General features: G+C 34.3%; 2 protein-coding genes and 1 long non-coding RNA gene across 3 annotated transcripts in view; 1 reads left to right on the top strand and 2 right to left on the bottom strand.

Moving 5' to 3' along the window:
• The window catches only part of LOC145739682 (uncharacterized), a 242,805-nt gene that overhangs the window by 134,852 nt on the left and 82,146 nt on the right, over window positions 1-25,807 (bottom strand). The window lies entirely within an intron of this gene.
• On the top strand, window positions 13,804-14,831 carry LOC145739694 (uncharacterized). The gene is made up of 2 exons (XR_014181179.1): window positions 13,804-14,197; window positions 14,254-14,831. It is a non-coding gene; the product is annotated as an uncharacterized LOC145739694 (long non-coding RNA).
• On the bottom strand, window positions 16,372-20,730 carry LOC145739704 (uncharacterized). Its single transcript, XM_081995001.1, has 2 exons — window positions 19,831-20,730; window positions 16,372-18,115 (listed from the first exon to the last, which is right to left on the bottom strand). Exon 2 carries the CDS (start codon window positions 17,761-17,763, stop codon window positions 16,372-16,374), a length of 1,392 nt encoding a protein of 463 aa, XP_081851127.1. The 5' UTR covers window positions 17,764-18,115; window positions 19,831-20,730.

Consider the following 25,807-nt stretch of genomic DNA (forward strand, 5'->3'; position numbering starts at 1 on the left):
GATTTAAAGTGATGAAAACAGTGGACAATTAAACCTGCCAGATCCATAGCAAAGATAAGTTGTTTGTTGCTTTCCTATACAGGGACCACAAAAGAGGGCTCCACAAGAGGGGACCACTATATGTGGAATAATCACTGTTTATGTGGTAAGACCAGTTTTCTTTGCTACCTATTGTACCTAAGCTTTTCACTTGAAAAAAATGTATACTGTACCTTGAACTGTGAATAAATAATTAACACAAACATTCAGTGTACAAAGTTTTATTTGGAACAACTTCATGGACGATAGACCTGACGACATGCCTTCAGTAGTCAAAGAATCACACACTGAATTGCGTAGCTTATTTGATTTATTTCATAAAAATGTTTAAGGTTTAAAAGCATTAAATCAACCCACAGATCAGTGGTCAGTGTTACTTGTTTATTTAATGGTTACAAAACTTGACCACCCAACTCGTAAGGATTGGGAATCTAAAAAATTTAATACTGATCTACCCTCTTTTGAGGACTTGCTCAATTTTGTTAAAGAGAATGTGAGTTATTAGAGAATCTTGAAACTGTGAGTACAAAAAGCAATAAAAATCAAAATAAAACTTACAATAATAGAAATTTTAATCAAAACTTCAACAAATCGTACTCATTACTAACAAATAGCAATAACAATTTTTTTTTACTGTAAATCCAGTCATTCAATATTTAAATGCAATTCATTTTTAAAATTTGATCCTAATAAAAGAAAGCAGGAAGCGGTAAGGCTGAAACTGTATCTAAACTGTTTGAATCCAAAACATGCATTTGAAAATTGTAGAATATGTGCTGCAGCAAGGGAAATAAACGCAGGCCGAGCGGCTCGAGCAGACGAGAGAAGGGCGCACATAAACATTGCGAATAATCACGACCCGGTTGAAGATAGAAACAGTATTCAACGCAACGAAAATTACTGAAGCGATGCCGATAAGATCATTTGATTCAAGTTGCATTTCGATACCGGAGCATGTAAATCTAGCCGATCCTGACTTTAACATCAGTAAAGATATTGATATGTGGTGTAAGTATTTTTTATGACATTTTGCTAACCAATCAAATTAAATTGGGCAAATTGGGCAATTTAGCAAATTAGGCTGGCTAATAGGAGGTGACAAAGTGAAGTGCTTATCACGTGACAATGAAGTAAATGAAAATCTTACCAAAGTTTGGGCAATCGAAGAATGTGATGTAAAGAATGTGGTTGATAATTTTGCAGAATCCCATTTTTAAAATAATTACTACAGAAATTCTCAAGGACGGTTGGTAGTTAGAATTCCTTTTAAACATAATGCTCAACTATGTAATTCAAAAGATATGACCTTAAAAAGATATTATTCTTTAGAAAATCGTCTTTCAAAATGTTCTAAGTTAAGAAATGAGTACAATAGCTTTATGGAGGAGTATGAAAGATTAGGTCATATGACTTTTTTGAGTGCAAATTTAGATGAATTAGGTGATGGTAGCTGTGGTAATGCTTATTCTGTGAGCCACCACGCAGTAATTGGTGAAGATAGTTTAACAACCCGTTTAAGAGTAGTTTTTAACGGATCTGGTATCACTGATAATAATTTGTCATTAAATGACACTCAAGTGGTAGCACCCACCATTCACAAATATGTCTTAAACGCAGACATATCAAAAATGTACAGACAAGTTTTGATTAATAAGCCTGATAGAAAATATCAAAGAATATTTTGGCGTAGCGACCCCACAGATGTTCTTAAGTGTTACGAACTGAATGTGATCACCTATGGATTGGCATCCTCTCCATTCTTAGCCATTAGGTGTCTCTACCAACTCACATTAGAAGATACCCGCTCTTTAGCAAGCAACGAAATACAAAACTGTTGTTACATAGATTTTATGTTAACTGGATCACATTCAAAGGCGGAATTGTTAAAGATTCAAAACGAGGTCAGTGAGATTTTGTCTAATTCAGGATTTGATTTACAAAAGTATCTTTCAAATCGATCAGAATTATTAGAGAATGAAGTGATAAAATTCAGTACAACATTAGGAAATTTAGTTTATTTGAATCTGTGACAAAACGAGTGAGTTTGTCAATAACTAGCCAGATTTTAGATATTTTAGGTCTTTTAGGGCCAATAAGAATTTGAGCTAAAATTATTTTGCAGTTGCTATGGAAAGAAAAACTGTCTTGGGATGAGTAAATGTCAGAATCATTACTAGAAAAATGGATTTTATTTACAATATAAGACATTGTTCATCCTAATAAATTGCAGATTCCACGGCAAGTTTTTTTAATTTCAATTCTCGATTTGTAGAAGTACATGCTTTCGCCGATGCTTCAGAAAGGGCATATGGAACATGCATCTACATTCGGAGCAAAATAGATAATGAAGAGTATTCAGGCAAGTTATTAACTGCTAAAAGTAAAGTAGCACCACTTCGTTCAGTCACTCTGCTGAACTGCTCAGTGTGGTTTTGGCATGCAAATTGACGCAAAAAGTAAAACGATCAGTAAATGTTGATTTTAATAAATGTTTTTTTTTTTGAGTGATTCCATGATCACGTTGTGTTGGATAAAAGATTTACCTGAGAAACGGAAAACATTTGTGTCCAATAGAGTGTCTTTTATCCAGGAAAACTGTAACATCGATGAATGGTTTCATGTTAAATCACAAGACAATCCAGCAGATCATATTTCAAGGGGCTTATCTGCAGAAGAGTTGTCTAAAAGGTATTTTGTGGTTTGAGGAACCTTCTTGGTTGAAATCTGATGTTTCAAAATGGCCTGTAAATTTAAAAGATTCCGGAGACCTTAAAACCATTCCTGAAGAACGAGCACATATGCATTTTGCAGTAAACGAATCTGATCTAGACTTATTTTCAAAATTTTCTAGTTTAACCATATTAAAAAGAGTGGTAGCTTTATGCAAAAGATTTATTTTCAATTTACAACATCCAAATGAAAAATTAGTAGCTGCAATCACAACAAATAAACTTGATCAGAGCTTATAGACTTTGGTACAAATTTTCCAACAGCAATCATTTCAAAAAGAATTATCTGACTTAATGAAAAGTAAACGTCTCAAATAATAGTCACATTTTATCCTTAAACCCTTTTCTTGATCAAGAAAGCATACTCCGAGTGGGTGGTAGACTTACTAAGTATAATGTGCCCTTTTCAAGAAAACATGCTTTTATTTTACACAATAAGAATAAATTGACCAAGTTAATAATGTGAAAGTAATGAAGACGCGATTTATTAGCATTTGTGGACTTGTTTATTGTATTAAAAAAGGATGCACTCAGGCACATTTACAAGCAAACCAAAAGTTTTCAACAACCAAGCCGCTAAAACCTAATAATAAAAGTCAACAGTCAAAAACAAAAACGCGGAAAATCAGATGTCATTGTCTTGTCAAACGTCAAACGTAAACGTCAAGTTAGTAACTAGGTACTTAATGTGTAATCTACCAAAAGAGAGGGGAACTCAACACTATCCGTTTGCTCATACTGGTTATGATTACGCTGGATATTTTTTGCTTAAGGATCGTAAGAGCAGGGAACTTAAGCTTGTCAAAGCATATGTGTGTGTTTTCATTTGCTTGGCTATCAAGGCGATACATCTATAACTTATTACTAGTTTAGATAGTGAGTCATTCATTGCTGCGCTTAAGTGATTTATCTCTCGTCGTGGAAAACCCCAGAGCATGTATTCGGATAACGGAACTACATTTTTGGGTGCCAATAATGAATTTAGCACTTTTTGAAAATCAAATTCTCCTAAATTTCAAAAATATTTGGCTAATGAGGTTGTCAGTTGGCATTTTATTCCTCCTCGTGCCCCTAATTTTGGTGGTCTGTGGGAGGCGGGGGTTAAAAGCTTCAAATTTCATTTCAAGCATGTTATTAGAACTATACATTTAGACTATGAAAATTTTATGACAATAGTGACACAAATTGAGGCCATTTTAAATTCGAGACTGATCAGTCCGCTATCATTTGATCCCGAAGATATGCAGCCATTAATTCCTGGGAATTTTTTGGTTGGACGACCACTAACGTCGATACCTGAACCTGATTACTGTGGCATAAGGGACAATCGGATGAGCCAGTATATCGGATATGCAAAGCTTTAAGATTATTAGTTGTGGGTTTGACTTTTCCACCAGTTAAATTAATAGAGTTCACTTGAAGAAGGAACAAACATAAACAAAAACAAAACTACACTACTATGAACCCAAGTTGAGATATTTTTAGAAAGCTTATTAAACTCTATACGTATAAAACTCTACCAAAATTAGTGCAATTAAACGAGTTGTTGAGGCTTAAACTAAAGGATACACCGACAAAAGTGGTCAATGTTGACGGCCTTTGGGGGCCAAACGATACTACTTAAGTAATCAACTTTTATACGTTAATGGAAAGCTTATTTCACATGACTTACCATTGTCGCTTTTCCTCCAAACAACGAGGCATTATCATTTTTGATATCCGACGTTTCGTTTTCTAGTTACCATCATCAACTTTAATTTTTACGGCCATATTGAATTTTGGCATATTGTAATAGAGCCTAGTTTTCTGATTACGATGATGTACCATAAGTTATGGTCCAGTTTTGATCATTAAAGTTAGGGTAGTAGATGTTTGAAAATGTCTGGCAAATGCGTTAGCTTTGTCTTGGTCTGTGTATTGTTCGGTGCCATTTTCGATTATTGTCCCTAGCGGATTTGTTTTCTAGTACCGTGATAGTTTTTTAATTTTCTGCCAGTATGTTTTTCTACTCCTTCGGAAAGATTCGGGTTGGTTTTTTATTCGATTATAATGAAATCTTGGGGCTAATGTAGGCACATTGTAAAATTAGGATTGTACAGGGTGTCGCAGACAAATGTGGCATGGTAAAGTGATCTGTTTTTTAAGAGGTACACTCTATATTTTATTTAATTCTTGGATAGAAGTATTGATTATAAAAAAGGGTTGTATAATGAATGACATAATGTAGCATGCCCCGTTTTCGACAAAATTGCGACTAAAAATAAATGAAAATTTTTACATTCGAAAATGTATGGCAATAAACTGAATAAATGAATAGTTAATATCTTAACTTTTCATGAACTATGTAAAAATGCTTATTGTAATTTTGTTTGCGTCAAAAAACTTTTTGGATATGTTTCATCTAGGTAGTTTTAAGAAAAATTGTAGGGGAAATCTACTTTAAATAAAGAGTCTAAGGGCATTATAAAAAATAACGCCCTAGACATTATTTCGTAGATAATTGATCTTAATAGGTGTCATTATTGATGAAACCATAGCCCTGTCGGATATTAAATAATAAAAATTGCAAATAAGTTATCAAGTCTATTTCCAAGGTTTTGACTAACATTTCTTTATTGATACCCTTTAAAATCTACCTTTAAAGCCAAAAATTAAGGGTTTTAGTCAAGTTTCATGATTGTTGTCACTGATTTTTACATTTCCACATAAAAAGTAGTTTTTCAGCGTTGTAATTGCCTTCAAAATGTTGAAAATGGCTCAGAAATCTGTAATTGGTCTATCATCTATTAATGTTCCAGATTTCTTGTTGGTGGTATAGTTTAAAATGTATCTTAAAAGCCAAAAATTAAGCCTTTTAGTCGAGTTTCATGATTGTTGTTTTTGATTTTTACATTTCCAGGTAAAAATGGTTTTGAAGCTTTGAAATTGCCTATAAAATGTTGATAATTGGCTCAAAGGCCTCTATGTTTTTGAATAAAAATTTATATATTGTATTATAGCCAACTTTTACAATTACCACATTCAAAAAAAGATACCGGAAAGTACAGGTGTGAGTTGTGTGGGCTTTTAGCCTCCATAAAATGTTAAGTTATATGTATGTACTGGCAAAAGTTCACCTAGCAAGTTTTATATTGCATACCTAACCCTTTAATTAGGAATACCCAATGTTTATACTTAAGTCATGTAGTGCAAGTAAGTCAAGCAACTATTTTTATACAAAATTGTTAGAAATAAAATGCTCGAGTTCAGTTCTATATTATTAAGCTCACTTTGTAACTCGTCTGAAATAAATCTGGTTTTTAAAAACCATTATATTTGGTTGTAAATATAACTAGCAAAAATAAATGCAATGTTTTATTGCTCTATTTTACCCTGGTATACTTTGCTAAACCGAAATGACACCTGGTTTTAGTATTGAAAGCAGATAAGGTTTCTAGTCTAACCAAAAGCGACTTTTATGACTTTCTATCCTAATAAATTGTTAGGCGCCTTTTGAAGACATCCCAGACAATGTTTTGTCTTGCAGAACTTGGACTGCAAATACAAGGTGGCCAAATGAAATAATATCGCTTCAGTCAAAAATGTTATGTGATAAACTCAAAATGATAAGTCAACATGGGCAGCATTTGCGTAAATTGCAGCACTGTTCGTAGTTTATGATTGAATTGTTTAATTGGTTGAAAAAGCTGCTTTTGCTATGCTTTCTCTTGACTTTGATTTTTAAATCCGTAGGTGCGGAGGATACAAAAATAAATTATGTAAAACGTCAGCTAAACTGTGAAGTTTGACTTCTACTACATTTCAACTCCTAAAAACCAAAATTATCTGCTATTCAATCGATGACCGTATATCACAGCATATAAATTTATCCAAGTTGTATTTTTGTCAAAGCGGTTCAGAGCCTTCAATACGCTTTTTAAACTGATGCTAAAAAACCTTCTAAATGCTCTTGAACTCGTCTAAAAAGATTTCAAAAGCTTCCAAAACAGTTTAGAAGCTCCAAAACAGCATCTAGAAGCTTCCAAATGCTCCTGAAGCAGCATAGCATCAAAATATTTCAAAACCGTCTAAAAATAAAAAATAAAATAATTAAATTAATAAATTAATAAATTAAATTAATTAACTATTTAAATTACTAGACACGTAGTGTCTGAGTTCAGTTCCATATTATTAAGCTCATTTTGTAACTTGGCCGAAATAAAATTGTGTTTTTTAAAAACCATTATTTTGTTTGCCACTTAAGCATTTTTAGGAGCATATAAAAATGTTATTACACGCCAGCCGGCAAAGACATTTTTCGGACAATTTTGCCCCAATTACCTGTCAAAACGCTAATTTACAACCCTGTCTAGTCTAGTTTACAGCTCTAGGGAAGTCACGTTGCTTGAAATCCTTTTCAAAGGGTCGTAAAAACCAAACAAAAAGAAAAAGAGCCGAAGTGAGTCAAAGCCGCCGAAACGTGCAATCCATGGCCGTCTTGATTGAATTTCGTCTCTAGCTTTCACCTTGAACCTTACGTTTTGTTTTTTTTTGTTTTGTTTGTTGTATTAGCCATCATCAGAGCGCGTCATTTGTTTTGTTTAGTTTTTTTTGGTTTGGGTGTGTGTGTTTACACCGCGATTTTTAGGCCGTAACTCACTGAAATTAAGAGAAAAAAAAAGCACGATTAAAACAGACCACTCGCCCGCCAGGGGAGTTTTTGCAAACACTTTCTTAATACGACCTTGTCTGTCAAATTATTTGTCGACCTGTCACTGTCACCTTGACAGTAACCAATTAAGTTTGTACATATCAAAAATACTGTTTTTTTTTGCATTTTTACTTTAAGTTAGGTTATTCAGAAGAATGATGGTAGGGTTTTTTTAAATTAATTTCCTTAAGGGTGAAATTTGCATAAAATGTTTTCCTTTTCTAATGGATTTTTAAGTTCATTCACAAATAATTTTTCATTTTTGTACTAGGTTTGATTGTAATTTAGAAACCCTTTCACCCCCTTTCTGAAAGAAGGTTAGGGAGAGTGTGAGGAGCTCTGTAAATTCCTTGGACATTTTTTTTTATTTATTAATTTCTTTAACGGTGAAATTTGCTTCAAAAGTAAAACCATCTCACCTCTCAATAAAAAACTTCCTACGAGCATAAGTCATAAAACTTGATCTAAATTTTTCTTGGAATTTTTTTTTCCGACCCACCGATTTCGAGTAATCGAAATTCGAACTTATCGAGGCAATATACAGGGTGTCCGGAAAATACGTGTACAACGTTTGACGACAGACTCCTGACGTCAAAATATGTCGATCTAAGCCGACTTAGTTATATCCAAAATTGTCTCGTTTAGCCGGTAGAGGGCGTCAAAAATTTGTAAAAATATTGGTTTTTTACTAAATTACGTGAAAACCTGCTAATGGACTTTAATGAATTTTAGTATGTAGACTAATACTATAAAATGACGTTTTCTAGTAGTATAGTCACCGGCTGTAAATAAGTGGAAGTGTTATAAAAGTGATATAATACGTCAACATTTCTCCTCATTTTTTATATGAACGGCGTTATGACAACCCAGATATTTTTGTCGAGTGACCGGAAGTATTTTGAAGCTATTTTACCTCTTTAATATTTCCCGGTGGATGAGCTGTTTCGCCAGAAAAAAAAATTTTACAATTACCTGCATACATCAAAGTAGGTATAATAAAGTTGAAATTATTTATTGTAAGAAACTAAGTAAACCAAAAACATTACTTAAGCAAATGTGTAAAATGACCGCCATCTTGCTGAATACACTTATCAATACTCTTTAAGAAATGAAATTGTACCCAATATTTTTACAAATTTTTGACGCCCTCTACCGGCTAAACGAGACAATTTTGGATATAACTAAGTCGGCTTAGATCGACATATTTTGACGTCAGGAGTCTGTCGTCAAACGTTGTACACGTATTTTCCGGACACCCTGTATATAATCAACTAATTGTAAGCAATAAAGAACTAAACATTTGATAAAAAATTATAATAATTGATCAAAATGGTGTCCTTTGACTTCAATGCATTTTCTGCAACGTTGGACTAAAGAATTAACTGCTCGTAAAATTGGCAACCTTTTTTTTTTTGTTAAAAAACTTCAACACCCTCTCTTTCCCAAAAGTCGCATTTTCTGGATATAGTTTATAGAGCAAACTGGAATTATTTTGGGACGTAGAATACGTGGTTAAAATTCGTGTAATAAAACCTGAATCACCCTGTATATAACTCACGCATTTCCAAAACCACACCTCACCACCTCCACCAACCCCCCACCAAGAGTGGGCCAATGCACAAGTTTCAGTTTCAGTCAGTCAACGGTCGGAGTCGGACGCTACGTTATTTTCGGGTGACTGTATTTTTTTTGTTTTTTCTCTTTGGAAAAATTAATATGGATTGCACTCAGAGTAAATATTTGAACGCTCGGTATAATCCGTACAACAGACCGGTGTACAGTGTGAACTATCCACTACAACCCACACCCTCACCCAGTCCCAAACAGTCCGAGAAGTGTGGTTTGGTGTACAAGAGTGCTTCCCTCCTCGTCGAGCACAACAATTTGGGTGACCCCCAGTATTATTATGAAACACCCATGAATGAGGAGGAGGTGAGTCAGAGTGAGATACTGGATTTGGATAGTCAGAAATTGGTCAGTCAAACGTGGGAGAAGGAAAAGGAGGGACATACCGTGCAGGGGATGATTACCCAACTAGCAAACTTGTTTTAAAATTGGAAGTTTTGGTGACAAAAATATTTTATTACCATTATGTAAAAGTTTTCCTGTGATTTATATATTTTATAAAAGGTTCACCTGGAACTAAATTGTGTTGGCTTAAAATCTACATTATAAAATTATTACCACCACATTTCCATGACAAATATTATGGTTATCTAATAAAACTATTATTATAAAATCGCAAAAGAACTTATAGCTACTTTACTTGCACCACTATAAAACATTTCAGCTAACTTTCTCGAAATTGTTGCAATAATATTTTATAAAGGACATTGTGTGATTGTCTAACTTTGCTATACAATTATTTTATAATTTATCTCGACGTTTTTATAGAATTATTTTATTTGGCAGTCGTTTAGTATAGTTTCATAACTGTTTCATTGTTGTTTTATAAGCGTGTTGTGTTGTTAACCTGACATTGCTTTAAAATTATTTTATACGTATTTTATTTGCCGCTTTAATTAAAATATTCTATTAAGATGTTCACTATAACAATTTTTCTGAACGTTATTGTACACTAAAATGTGTTATGTTAAATAAATTATTTTGTATTTGTGTAAATAATTTATAGCTGAACACAATTTATCTTAGTAAGTACGTGGTAAAAAATATAATATATAATATTAAAATGATATACTTTATTATGAAGCTGAAAATGAAAAAATCAAACTGGAAAAAAATTAAAAAAAGTGGAGCGTTTCGCAGAAAAGTAAAACTGCGTTATGAAAGTATTATGCATAATAAAAGCTTTTATTTTGCAAGGAAGAATAGCACTCAAGGGATTGCAGTAGCTGATAATAGTGATAATGAAGCACTTCCATCTTGCAGTGCCCAAATATTTGAAAAAAATAATAATTATATAGTATGTTTACACATTTATTCAGACAAATTTAGAGGTTAGGTTTATCGTTTGGCGGGTTTTTTTAGTTGCCTATGCCTAACATTTTAAAACCAAATTACGACACTTTTGTCGTGTAGAGCTACCTGAACTCCGTTATAAACTAAATCTCCCTCCATTTATTTTTATTAAGATTGCTTTAACACATTCTCAAGACTTCGTACTCCTAGGTTATGTTGTATTATTATTACTGTTTTTTCTATAAAACAGAGTAATAGGCCGAACAGGGCCGTATCCAGTGTTCTCGTATCGCCATCTCAAAACTTTCAAATATGAAAAAAAGCAAACAAAAATAAGATGACGATATGAAATTGATGGCAGGCAAATATTTTGAATATGCCGTTTGCTTTTTATTTTTACTATTACAATTACAGCTGCTTTATGTAATGGGAAAATGCTTTTTATTATACTTCTTTGAAAACCCTCTATATTTTCATCTCTATTAGGACAACGCGTTTTTCTGTGCGCCCGCACGGATTTTTTTTGCGCTGAATTAAAATGCTGAGTAAAATGGCTTTAAAATAGAAACGTACAGCACAATATATTAAATTTAAGACAATTTATAAGCCGACAAATATTTAGCACAAACCTGCATTATCATTTAATATGTAAATGCTGGAATATTTTGATATATTTCCGAAGTATTTTTTGAATTTTTATAGACATTGCCTGACAGTGATAACTTACCACAATTAAATCACCTTTGAACTACTTTAAAACAGTCATAGAAATGGTCAATTAGATGTCAGTCATTCCCAACAATTATATTAAAATATACTCAGGAGATAATTCCGATATTCCAGAATACATCTTAAAACAAGTGGCACAGTCAAACGCAAATTTACTGCCAGAGAAATCTAGGGCGAAATATGAACAAGAATATCATTTTTAAGTCTTTTTTTCTTAAGTCTGGTTTTTATGCCTTCGTTTTTAAAGAAGTATAATGAAAATTATTCTTCATAATTAATCCAAAAATAGGTTTTCCGTGCTTTGCGTGACTTCCGGTGTTCGGCTTCGCCTCACATCTGAATTGGTCATACGTGAACGGAAAAACCCTTATTTTTGTACTCCTAATGAAATATACTATTTTGTAATTGAAAATGTACTTTACAGAACGATTGTTCATGGCGGATTTTCTTTTTTATTTGCAAAGTCAATTCGTTAAGATTCGCAATTTCCATCGCCAATGACATTGAAAAAGCAAGATATTGCAATTGAAAAAAAGCGAGTGCCAGACCTGCGTTATGGGTTCCGCTTCTCTGTTCTGTGACATCTTTGTTTTATTATCATTTTATAAATGTTGCTTGTTTACTAATTTGTCACAGAAAAGCTACGTTGTGTGCATAACTGTTTTATAAAATGGAGCCATTTTGTTTTAATAGTTTAAGGGGTTATAAATAAAAAATATTAAATAAAACTAATAAACACACATGGTTTCTACTGTTTTTGAAGATGAAACGATAACTTAATAAGAAAGTGTTGATAAAATTATTATCACTTATTTTTTGTTGAAAAATAAATTTAAAAACCTAACCTCTAATTTTACAATATTGCTAAGAAAATTATTAAACTAACATTGTCGTGAGGCCCGATAAAAATCTGTCACAAACATAATATATGATTCACAGAAAAATTTCGTTCGCACTGTAAAAGAGGGTAAGCACTACGCGAAAGCACTCACATCATGAGTTGAAAGTTTATCAGTATGGCGTCTGTATGTAAAACGGACCTGGTCCCCATCTTGGCTTCCATGTTCGTGATTCCTTTTAGTAGATAAACAGAAAGCGTTTATAATGCAAAAATTATTTTGCAGCTATCTTAATACATTTTAAAAACAAAACCGTTTCATTAAAGTAAATTCACTACACACATCGGTTTTATAACGACTGTCAAATAAACTTGTATAAAACTGTTAAAAAGCAATTACATTATTGTTTTAGAGTTCCTGCTGTATAGCAGTGGCTGTGGAAACTACAAAAACTGTTCTATAGAAGTCGCAGTTAAGATTTTATAGTGGTATTAATAATGTTTATATATGTATTTTATAAGCTATTTGGAGTTAATTTTGCAGCTTTTACTCAATCACAATGTTTTATAAGGTGGTGCCAATTTTGCGTTTATAAGTATCGAGTAGTTGTTTTTAAAATGTTCATAAGCTTATGCTGTTTTATAAGAAAACGTTGCCGCAATTCTAATAAAACAAAAAATTGCTAGTTGGGTAGTTTGGGGAATAATCAACCAACAGGTTACCAAGGGGAGTTTGTGGTTGATGATGGTTCTAGCGAGGGTGTTTCAGAGTGTTTTAGTGGTTATGAGGCTCCGGCACCGCCACCACTAGCTCCTGCTCCCACCAAGAGTACCAACTGGAAGAGTAACGAAGCACGCAGACCAAAAACCTACAATTGCACCGCGTGCAACAAGTGGTTCACCAGTTCCGGACATTTAAAGAGACACTACAACACCACGTTGCACAAGAAAGCGGTTAAATCTAGTGGGCTGCCTGATCTAGCTATCATGCCCATCAGCGCCCATCACCATCCAACTAGGAATTCCTCGGCTAGTAAGGATAATAGTCAGGAGGATTCGAGGAGCAGCGACAGCGTGGTGGATGTGGTGCCTATCTTGGCGGAGCAGTACCCAAACGAGTTGGCCTCCCACGTTACGCAGGATACGTTTACCCCCAGCAGTACTACGGGTGATTTGGATGTGAGCCAGCCTTTGCCCAGTTTTGCGCAGGTTCTGGCGGAACTACATGGGTATGCGAACATGGCTGGTATGGGACAGTACTACTGTCCTCTTCAGGAATACCCTCATCCTGTAATAATGGAGAATTACACCACCAATTTGACAACTGAATTTGGAGGACTAACCACCTTAGGAATTAATGAGGTGGAGGTGTTGTTGACCAATTTGGAGGAGGAACAAAAGGAGAATTCTCCCCCTCGTGCTTCGAAGGAGCGGAAAATCAAATGTTACGACTGTGATAAGGTGTTCAATCGTCCCTGTTATCTCACTCAACACAACAACACCTTCCATAGTGGTGATAAACCGTTCAAGTGTTCCCGGTGCGGTAAACGGTTTCCTGATGATGAAACCTACAAACGACATACGAAGAAACACACGGGCGATAAACCGCACAAGTGCGATATGTGCCCAAAAACGTTTAATTACAAAGCGGATTTGAGAAGGCACTTGTGCTGTCACACGGGCAGGAAACCGTACGCGTGCGAGATATGCGGCAAGGGCTTTATCAGGAAGGATCACATGATCAAGCACGTGGACACGCATACCAGGAAGAGGGAGAAAATGGCCGCCATCCGTAGCTAAAGCGCCCGCGCGCACTGTTGTTTCTTGAGCCACTCGATATACCAGGTGTCCAAGAGCACCCTGGACATAGGAGATTAACATGGGAAAATGGTTTTGAATTTTTTGCGCCTGTACGGTTCAATTAATGGAAAAACGCTTTAGATAAAAGTTGTAGAGCACATTTTCGGCTATCAACTCGTAATTTTTTCAATACCGTAGATTTGACCATTAAGACAAAAAACGGATCTAAAATTCGGAAATTTTAAATCTCCCGCCAAGCGGTCGTTAAGGAAAGTTTATATCCGGCCGTGCTACCAACCAATCATAACAAATCGCTGTCAGTCATTCTGTAATCAAAACATTCAAAACACGTTTATTTAGTAATAATTTTGAGTTACTACCCACATACTGCGAAGAAAATACAAGTAAATCGTGATAAAAACACTTTATCAGTAGCCACAGCCCAAAAATCTGGTAAGTTGCATTCATAACCTCATTCAATGTCTCTATTAAACTTATTTACTTTGTAGCAAAATTCTTAAAGAAAACACTGGTTTTGCTTGCAAATATTTAATGAGGATGACCGAATCACCTATCTCAAGCCTCTTCATAACTACCAAACGATTTAAAGTGATGAAAACAGTGGACAATGAAGATCTTTGAAGATAAGTTTCCTACTGTACAGGGACAACAACAAAGGGGCCAAATACTTCCTTCAAAAGTGGTGTGATTTAGTTTCAATGTGCTTAACCTCATGGACTATCATCAGCGAGGGTCTTCACCAGTGTTGCAACTAAAACTTAAAATGATTCAGTGTTGATATCTGACTTAAATCTCAAAATTTGATGTGCCTGTGAAATGTGAATAATCTTAAACTGGCTATAAAACCTCTGAGAAACCCCTTCTAAGAAGAGAATATGGACTTACACAGTCAAATTATCAGTCAGGTGACAAAACTTTTTGTATATGGGTAGGTATTGTCGAAAAACCAACTTTTCAATTGAGCTATCTACATGAGCTGTTCTATTCTAGGTTTAGGTATTAACATTATAATTGTGTTCTTTTTTCCACACACTCAATTGTTCCAAATAAAACTTTGTACACTGAACGTTTGTATTAATTATTTATTCACAGTTCAAGGTACAGTATACATTTTCTTCAAGTGAAAAACTTAGGTACAATAGGTGACAAAGAAAACTGGTCTTACCACATAAACAGTGATTGTTCCACAGATTGAGTGTGAGTGGGTGAACCTTTCACCATACAAGCTATGCTAAAAACAACTTTGTCTTACTAACCTAATGTTTGTTTGGATAATAGTGGAGTTCCAAATTAGCAAAGGTAGGTGAAATGTAGTGATTGAAAGTCTCTAAAGAGAAACAATTTGCTTCTAATTCAATACACCATGTCACAGGACATACCTTTACTAATCAAATGTGAACTCGAGTTACACATTACTTGCAAATAAACTATGTTTGATTAGTAGACATTTTACAAGTATCCTTGTAGGTGAATGATGTTCAAGTTAACTAATGGAGATAATTAAATATCAGTACTTACCTTACCCTGTAGAGATGGGAAAAAACATTGACAATCAGTTATGAAAAATGCCTTTTTATTAACATCATACAATGTAAAACCACTTAAACACTATGGTGTGTTGATAACACTACAAAACAGAAGGATACAATAAAACTATCAGTCACTAAATTGCACCACTTTTGAGGGAAGTATTTACCCTCTTTTGGTCCCTGTATAGTAAAGCAACTTATCTTCAAACATCTGCAGGCCTTCCTAGTCCATTGTTTTTATCACTTTAAATCGTTTGGTAGTGTTACAAAGAGGCTTGAGATAGGTGATTCGGTCATCCTCATTAAATATTTGCAAGCAAAACCAGTGTTTTCTTAAAGAATTTTACTACAAAGTAACTAAGTTTAGTACAGACATTGAATGAGGTTATGAACGCAACTTACCAGATTTTTGGACTGTGGCTCCTGATAAAGTGTTTTTATCATGATTTATTTGTATTTTCTTCGCAGTATATGGGTAGTAACTCAAAATTATTACTAAATAAACTTGTTTTGAATGTTTTGATTACAGAATGACTGACAACGATTTGTTATGATTTTGAAAGGTTGGTAGCACGACCGGATATAAACTTTCCTTAACGACCGCTTGGCGGGAGATTTAAAATTTCCGAATTTCAGATCCATTTTTCGTCTTAATGGACAAATCTACGGTATTGAAAAAATTACAAGTAGATAGCTGAAAATGTGCTCTACAACTTTTATCTAAAGCGTTTTTCCATTAAATGAACCGTACAGGCGCAAAAAAATCAAAACCGTTTTCCCATGTTAATCTCCTATGTCCAGGGTGCTCTTGGACACCTGGTATATAAATTTTTGGTTCACTATGTATATTTAATTTTTTTTTTACCTTTAAAAATTGTTTTTGACAGTTTTTCTGACCACTAACCTAACCTAATAGTTTTTTAACACTAATTACGTCTTCGAATATGGTAAGACCGTTTTTAAAAATACAAATTACAAACTAGTACAGAAGTATATTGATAATGTTACATTAAAGCACTTAATAATAATAATGATGCAATACGCGATGACACTGGTTTTGTTCATGGAACTGCATACTCAGCATCTGTCCTGGTCTATGGAGGTGGTACAACCTCGTGACTTAACTCCTCCATCCTTTAAATTCAACTGTACCATTGAGGGAAGTTGGATTGGCTGATGCTCAAGGGTGACTTCTATTTCTTGTTTCTTCTTGCAGAGGGCTTGGCCGAATTTCTTGTAGCCATAATACGCAATCCCTGCTACTGCAAAAACATACATTAAAATAGTCCAGATAGATGGATTTTTGGAAATGTCAATAGGCACTATTTGGGCAAGTTTCGAAGATCGTATTTGACCTTGAAGATCTTGAACTCCGTCTAACTTGATATCGTCTAGCTTGAAGTCAATTTCCATGGAGGGAATGAAGCTTGGCAACTCATTATTGTCCGGGAAAAATATGGGCTGTATACTAGCGTTGACTGCCTTCTGGCCGTTGAAAATTGTTCGGTCGTTCATCATGATTTGACAACCCTTGGGAATTTCGGCGATGTAAGTACCAATGATGCGATGTTTGATTAGTTGCTTTTTAGGACTTATCAGCAACCACTTGTCAGAATTCGATAGTTGATTGATCACTGGATCGTTGAGCTGGATATCGATTGGTTGACAGGCAGTACTTTCTTTAATTTGCGATAGTAGGCACACAGCGCAAGGACTTTCTTCATGGATTTCCTTTAAATCTTTGTTAGCACATAAATATAATTGTGCTGTGATCTCATGGCAAGCTTTATTTCGATATGTATAGTGCAATTTTGATTTAATTAAAAATCTATTTCGCGGTATTATCGCCTTGAACTGACTCTCTTTGAAAATTGGTGCAGAGTATAGATGGAAAAGTTCAAATTTTTCATTTAGAGTTATAGGAACATGCAACAAATACGTCACTCTATTATTCAAGATAAAGCATTCTATATCTATGAAATTAAGGAATAAATTGATGTTATAGAGTTCCGGTTTTAACGGCATTTGATCGGTGCCTATGCGATTTTCTAGAGCTTTCAGCTCTTTAAACAAGTCTTCGGTTTTTATTATGCTTGGATGTATTGTTCTTAGTTTGCAAAAAGTAATTGAATTCTCTATATCTTGTAATAATGAATCTACAAAAGTATAAAGTTCAATGATTTCAATTAAAGAATTCCTGATATAGTTAGAATTCTCTGTATAAGTAGTTTTTTGCACAATCCAGGAGATTTGTTTTATTTTAGACTCTAAGACTTTTTCGTGTTTGGCAACCTGATTGATGGTCTCATTGAATTTAGAGACAATTTCCAGAGAAATTGAAATTTGTTTAGACATACTTTCTGTTAAACTTTTTTGATTGGTTTGCATTTCTCTGATAATTTTGTCGTATCTTTTACCATCGGACGCGTCTAGATTACCGCTTATGGCTTTGAAGACTGAACCTAACATATTAATTAAGCCTCTTTTTATCTTATTAGGATGAGGAATTATTTCCTTAATTTTGTCATCAACTCTATTTTGAGTGATTGTCAATAACTGAATATAAATAGCGTTGTCAGCCAAATATTCACCGTGAACTTTTAGAATGTTCGTAATATTTGATGCTTTTAAATGCAGCTTATTTATTTCACTAATTAAAGGATTTAGGTCATAAAAATGGATTAGAGTGTATTTGTAATCAATTAATTTTGCTTGTCTTAATTTTATAGGAATTAACCCAACATTGTCAGTTAATTCTCGTAGGGCAACCTTATCCTGTAATCCGATACTGCTACGAAGCAAAATGCTGCTGGCGACCAGCCTGAAAGTAAAAATATAACTTCTGTACACCTATAATGATATTTTGTTAACTACTAAGTCAAAAACTTAATTATATACTAAAATCTAAGGTTAACTAATATTTGCAATGATAGTATTTAATCAAAGCTGTATGTGTTTCGTAAAGGTCAGTCATAATAGTTTTACGTTTTTTGTTAACCCTGGTAATTTTTTCTGGCTTTGTAAACTTTTCAGCTAGTTTTTGTCTAGTATGCTTTTTTAAGTAGACATTTTGACCAGCTTCAAACAAGTCGGGATTCTCACGGTTCTGATTAATTTTGCTGACACGTTTTTCCTTACTTTGTGCAAGTTTCTCGTTAATCGTGGAATATAAGAGTTTTGTTTGTTCTTTATGGTTTGTAATATAATCCGATAGCAACAGTTGTTCTAAGTTTACATCAAACGGGTCACTGTCAGTAATATGACCGTTTATGATATCAATCGGTTTCATCTTGGTTGCGGAGTGAATTGAATGGTTATAAGCCATAATTAAATAAGTCATTTTTTGGTTAATACTTGAATTATTGAAATTTTGAGCATTCAATAGCTTTACATGTTCGCTAATCGTTGAATGTAATCTTTCAATATTTCATATTTTTTTATATTTCATTTTTTAAAATTATCTGTTTTGGAACTCCGTGATGAGAGAAAAACATTAATAGATTATCAACAATTTCTGTTGCCGCTAAAGATTTGAGAGGGTACGCTTGCGCGTATTTCGAAAAACTATCCAAAATAGTTAAAAATTTTGTTTGTTCTAATGTGTACGTGTCCATATGTACTATTTCAAACGGCTTTGTCGCAGTTGGATTCAATATTGACGGGATGTCTGTCATATTTTGTTCTGATACAAATATCACATTGATTGATATACGTTTGGATTGATTGTTTTTGATTAGGCCAGTAATACTTTTCTTTAATTCTTGAAAGAGTTTCATCAATTCCTCGATGGTTACTTTTACTTTGGTGGTAGCTTTCAATTATCTCTTCAATGTCCCCTTTATTTGTGACGTCAAGTTTCTTTAAACACCTTTTTAGATTTAATGAAGGCCACCTAAAGTATCTTCTTACAACTTCACAAAACTCTTCGTATACACCCTGTTCCTCAAGGTATATGTGATACTGTTTTTCAGGAACTATGTTTTCTTTAATAAACTTTAAGATATCATCTTCAATAGTATATTCTATATTAAGAGCGGAAAGTATATATTTGCCGCTTGCACATGAAATTTGCAGCTTGAGGCGAAGCCGAACGCTGCAATCATGTAAAAGCGGCAAAAGTACTTTTGGCTCGAAATATAGACGATATTTTTTCGACGACTGCTGTGGGGTGGATTAGAAGGACAACTCACATCATTTTCGTCGCTCGAACTCATTGTCACCGATAAATCACTTTGACGGAATGTGGTTATTTCAAACAGGTATGTCAAGCGTTGTTATGGAAACGCCGAAAAAAGTTGGTGACTAGATTGTTAGTAGAAAGCGAAAACGCTCTAGAGCAGAAAATGATTCACTTTCTGCGCACGTGCGGCGAATGACCACTTTCTGCTTTGAAATGGAAGCGTACATGAGGTACTTTCAAAGTCAGTCGTCGAAAAAGTTATTTTTACTAAGTTGAACTATCAATCGGCGTTTCTTTTCGAATAGTAGTGTTAATTTCGGTTTTGCCGGTGAATGTAAAACTTTAGAAATAATTACCTGGTTTGCACCGTAATTGACTGGTATATCGATGATTGGTATTCCTACAATTGGGTCTTGATCATTTGTGTGAATTGTATCACTGTGTCCTGTTCGTTGGGGTTATTTAACTCTTCAGTTTGTTTTTTATCAAAGTCAGGTTCTTTTCCGATCCCATTCCGATCTCTCATGTCGCTGTTCTGGCCGGTCGCTGTTTTGAGCCCATCTCGGGGCTCCGGGGCCCCATGACGTCACCACCGTCCGACTATTGCTATATGCATATAAACGAACCGAGCGCCGCCTCGCGCCTTCACCATTTCATAAAAATGAGCCAGAACCCGCATAGTCCCCAGTCATCTTCTGCAATTGAAAAAGAGCCCTATAAATGTTTACATTTATTTTAAGATGGAAAATATTTTTTGCTCCTAGTGGTAAAATCACACTGCTGCTGTCTGGAGAGACATCAATAAGCAAACTAGGAAAATCAATTTTTTCGCGAGTTATGTTATTGAAACTATTTCTTTGTACGGAACTACGGTTTACTACATCAAATGGAGTTAAACTCATACTATTACTATTAAAAGTGCTGTAGCTTCTAGGCGACTGTAATAATTGTTGACTAGTACTGACGGACGGCGACATTTCCAATTTACTTTGAACATCTTCATGATTATTTAACGGCAATAAAGATAAATCGATTTCAGCATTGTTTTCTAGAGCAACGTCTACATTATCAGCATGCAATAATTGACAATTTTTATTTTCAGGTGGCGCTACTGGTGTTTTAAATAAGTGCAACAGGCATAGAAAATAAGCTTTTTATTTTCTTGTTACACTTCCAACCTAATTTGGAACATATCATTTGAATAAAGAAATCAGATTTAAACTTTTTTAATAGATTTTCATTAGATATACCTCTACTCTGTACCTCTTTACTTACCAAAGATACTTTTAGAAATACGGTTTTTGTCACCCATAATAGAAACTTTGTCTAGCAAAAAACTTTTATTCAGTTTCTCAAAATTCCCTATTACATATTCCTTACTACACTTGGTTTCGTAAATTTTAAATGTTTATTTTCCTTTAGAATTTGTTTTAAAATAGCACTTTTTTCTGTTAATTTTAACAAATCTGTGCTTGACAGATTAGGGCAAATTGCCAGTACGCTAAATACAACTTTGTCAATATTACATTTACTCATTTGGGATATAATTAAAATAATATACTTACCCACTTAAGTATATGAGCTTGGTATTTTTCACGTTTATTCCTTTATTTATATAAAAATGCAATTACTAAGTAAAGCAATTAACAAATAGTACTAATTGCACATCAAAAATAATAAACAAACAAATAAAATTTAAAAATATATCGACTGTATAAATTAGGGATTGAAAATCGTGTATACATACGCTTTAAAAAAAAACTATAACAAAAACTGTAGAGAAGCTGCAAATACTGACAGACAAGACCATGTTGTGGTTCTACAGATGGAGATTGTCACCAAACGCCACAAAAAATCAGCTACTTTTTACAAACCACCAAATTAAAGACAACTATCCTACTATAACAGCAGACGGAAACAAAACTACTCCTAAACAAGACGTGAAATACTTAGGAATAACACGCCCAAAAACTAAAACTTACCAAACATACACAAAACGTAAGAAACGAAATCATAAAAAGAACAAAACTGCTAACTACACACTGCAACTAAAATATATAAATCTATATGCAGACCTCTACTTGATTATGGACATAATATACAAAATATACTATGCAACTGACAAGACAAAAAACACATACAGGTCACAGAACACATTTCTCTTAGACTCAAAACAAAAATTAGACCCCAAAACTCGCTACACAACCCATCCAATTAATTTTTGTACGAACGAACAAAAATAATTACACACAAATGAACAAAACATAAAATTAACACAAATATTATATTAAGAAGTGTCCCCTAATAAATGATAGCAGCTTGGTAGGGCACGATTTTTTAATTTTGAATAAATGGGAGAATTTCGCCAAACTCTAGCATCATGTGCAGACCCTGGCCATCCTGTTTAGATGTCTATAAATTCCATTTGGGCATTTGCATATTCCATTTGGGCATTGCATATTCCCTGAAAAGTATAAAGTTTATTTCAAATTCATAGTAATAAGTAAAAATTAAAATTTGCAAAATGTTCAACCTGCAAAATAACTGAATGTACTCCTTTTCGACAACAGAATGAATCAGCTCTTCTTTTTCCAAGAATCTGGATATGACTTCCATCTACACATCCAACTACTTGTGGAAAACTTCTTCTTCACAATTCATCAAATTCATTAACAGTTTTCTCAATATTTTGATGCCATTTGATATAACTGTCTTTTCGAGATGTTATAAACATTACTGTTTTTAAAAATATGGTGTGAGCATGACCAGGGCTAAATTGGAAGCGATCAGCTACTGTACTGAAACTCTCCTGGTTTACCAGAAGCCACAATGTCAAAAGAAAACACTGCAGCGGTTTTACAGCAGGTCTGCCCATGGTTTTAACTTCTACCAAACCATCCATTTTCTTTAAAAAGTCCTAATAGTAAAACAAATTCCTAGTTTATGAATATAATAATAGCCTTTACCTCAACAAGGGTCCTTGTTAAGCGAAAATGAGCTTGAACATCGTTGTCGGAATACCTCCTAAATAACTATTAACTTTATCGTGACGCTCCCGTGTTTTATACACAATAATTATTATTTGATCCTCATCAGAGGAGCTTGAATCTTTATCAAAAATGTAAATGAATTGTGGTGCAATTTATTGACAAAACGTAACCCTATTTCTGCTAACATTATAATATTCTCTACAAATTTGGAAATTCGTTAAATTACTTATAAATTTGAATTCAAACTAAAGGTGCGAAAAGTTCACAAATCATAACAATAAAAATCACATGTAAGTCAATACTCAGCAACAGGGCTATTTCTTTGGAGTAACCACAACATACCTATTTACGTCAATCGGTAACCACGCGTATTTCTTTGCATTTGTAGTTATAACAATGACGTCACACGTGATCACAGCGGTAACTTACTATTGAAGATAGTTAGCTGAATAGGTTAGGTTAGGTTAGGTACCGATATCTGAATAGGTTAGGTTTACCGTAATCTGTGATAATCAGATGTGACAATGCTTATTTTGAAATTAAAATACTGATCAAAAGCCTATACCAAACCTATAGACCTATAGTGCATATTGCAAATTCTGAGACGCTATGCAGGAATACCCAGTATTAATAAATAATGAAGAATTTGTAATAAATGATTCTTCTTAAATAATAGTGTCACGTTTAATTTATGAGCCCTTCTGGGTTCACCAATTAAACTGACTCACGACGTTAAACGTCGTGCCGGGATCTCAGTTTTAGGGATGGAATCAAACACTGAGTTTTCCTTGTATCACACTTAAATCTATTAAACACGGAATACACAAATGGATGCACAATACGGTTGTAAACAAAAGGTTGACAATTAACAATTGTACTTACATCGTCATAGCTAAGGACTTAGCTTTTCCTGGCAATGGCTTGGTCACTTCGCGTTTTTAAACAACTTAGAGAACGGACTAATTAACTTAATCTTTTTGACCGAGGAGAGTCGACATTACGACTTCCTGGTTCAGCTGGTCACACTACCGTTGATCGGTTTCACACTTCCCCACACTGCTAGAATCGGCGTATTTTATACCCGATTGATCGGCTGACGCAGTTTGTTATTGTCGCTTGTTTTTCACGTTTCTGCAAAGCAGGTGGTGGTGATTCATCACCGATACGGTGCACTCGGTGCATGACACATTCGGTTGCATCGTGATGCGACCTTGCCTCGTGCGCTTAACATTTCGCAATCCTCGATGTTTTTTAAGTTAATCAGTCCATCTTTTCAATCAATGGATTTTCCATTCGTGACATATGCCTCCGCCCCAGAAAAACTGGTCCCCAGTTTTAAAATAAAGGACACTTATATACTCCCTTTAAAAACAACCATCTTGAAAAAATATCTAACTTGTAACAGTATTATACAATTAAACCAAAATTTCAGATTGACGTACATAAAAACCATTAGAACAATCGATAAGCTACGGTACTACTAAGTACATTATGATTAAAGCATAGTATTGCTTATGATGAACACAAATAACTTACTAACACTAATAAACCCAGAAAAGGATAATGGAGTAGATTTATAAAGAAAGAAGTATCTAGGCTTCGAAAATACCAATTATTGAATGTGCGTAAAATACTTTACTCCATTTGCCTTACATCGCTTCCATTTAAATAATTTTTTAAATCTAACATAGTTTAATAGCGCAACACAGAGCACAATATTGTTAAGCCGAGAATAGTTCACTCTTACCACGAAGATGTTTACTGCGCATAACTAAATGCCACGTACGTATTCCTTATTACTTGCATCAAACTGATGGATGTGACGTGGGTAAAAGTCCAATGATGATGTATACCAACGTCAACAGTCGTGGAAGAAATTAAATGTCTTCAACAGAGCAGGATCAACGTGTGGTATTATTTCGATCTGGCTTGTTGACTCTCATGTGTGCGTTTACATGAAATAAAAATGGGAACAAAGGTTAATATGTGTTCATTAAGGCTTAATATACTTATATTCAAAGTATACTCTGCATGTGTAAACGCAGTGTTACGTATTACTTTATAAAGTTAACTGACATGTTAAAATAAACAGGAATCCGGTCCTGAAACTAAAAAGTTTGAACTCCGTAAGTATAAGACGCTCTAGTTTTCATTTTATGGAAAGTAGAACGTATTTGCCTGTTTCAAAAAATACAGAAACATTAACCGTCTCTAACCAACTTCAAATCCTTTTGGAGAAGATTGTTCTATCAAAAATTGGATATAATGTCCTCAATCAAATGCTTTTCCCTCATTGATTTCTTTAAAAATAAAAATATGCCATCAGTATGTAAATGCAAGTAGGTATTAAATGATTAACTTAAATCCTTTCTGGCGTATTAAAAAAAACTCTAATTATTGCATTACCACAAATTTGCATTGTTTGTCTTGATTTCACTTTGCCTTACAAAGCTGAATCAAGGCTAAAGTTTGTCTTACTAAAAATGTCACGTTTAAAAACTCAGATGTCAAGTAGACCTTATCAATCAAATCAAAATGTCAAGTAGACCTTATTGCTGCTGATAAGCAGAATATGGAATATTCTTCCCTATATTTCCAAAAGGCTCTAACCGAGCAACGAACGGCTGTGCTACCGCTTGCTCTAGATCATCTCTAGTTTGAGGATTAATGGGCCCCCCTGCTCGCACTTGCGCCTGGTTATCCGGATTCGGGCACAGTGCCGGATTGCGGACAACCTGACTTGCGTGGGATTCAGGTGGTCCCATAAGTTTGCGGTCCAAACGCACCTCCAGAAGATGCGCCAGCAGAATTCACTTCTGATGTTTCAACCCTTTGTTGTGTTTGGGGTACTACTGGTACCCGAAACTGGTGAAACGTAGCATTCGGTATATAAGTATGCGTTTATTGGGAATGATTCGGTTGATTCAAAAATTACTTAATGAAAATCAATATGCACATAATGTAAACCGTCTTCCTAACTCGGACTATTTAAATTAGTCATTTATTTATGCGCGCAGCGACACATTCATTTCTCATCGCTCGCGAATTACATTCCTTGCCAAATGCATAAACAACTTATATGCCTAAGGTAATACGTCTATTACCGCATTATTGTACTTTAATTGCATTTTGCATTTTATGCATTACTCGGTCTGTACTGAACAATGTCTGGTCTCATTGAGATATTATTCCGAACTGGCCAAATCAGCGAATCCCATGGGTTTAAGCATGGTGCACTTATTAACCTTTGGGAAAAAATTTCTCTGATAACCTAATATGACAAGTGTTCAAGTTTCAAAATTTGCTACTAGTATCTTGACATCTTGACCGTGCAATACAGTCT

This window comes from Ips typographus, unplaced genomic scaffold (genome assembly GCF_016097725.1).
Source record: "Ips typographus isolate SLU unplaced genomic scaffold, UJ_Ityp_2.0 IpsContig34, whole genome shotgun sequence".
Taxonomy (NCBI): domain Eukaryota; kingdom Metazoa; phylum Arthropoda; class Insecta; order Coleoptera; family Curculionidae; genus Ips; species Ips typographus.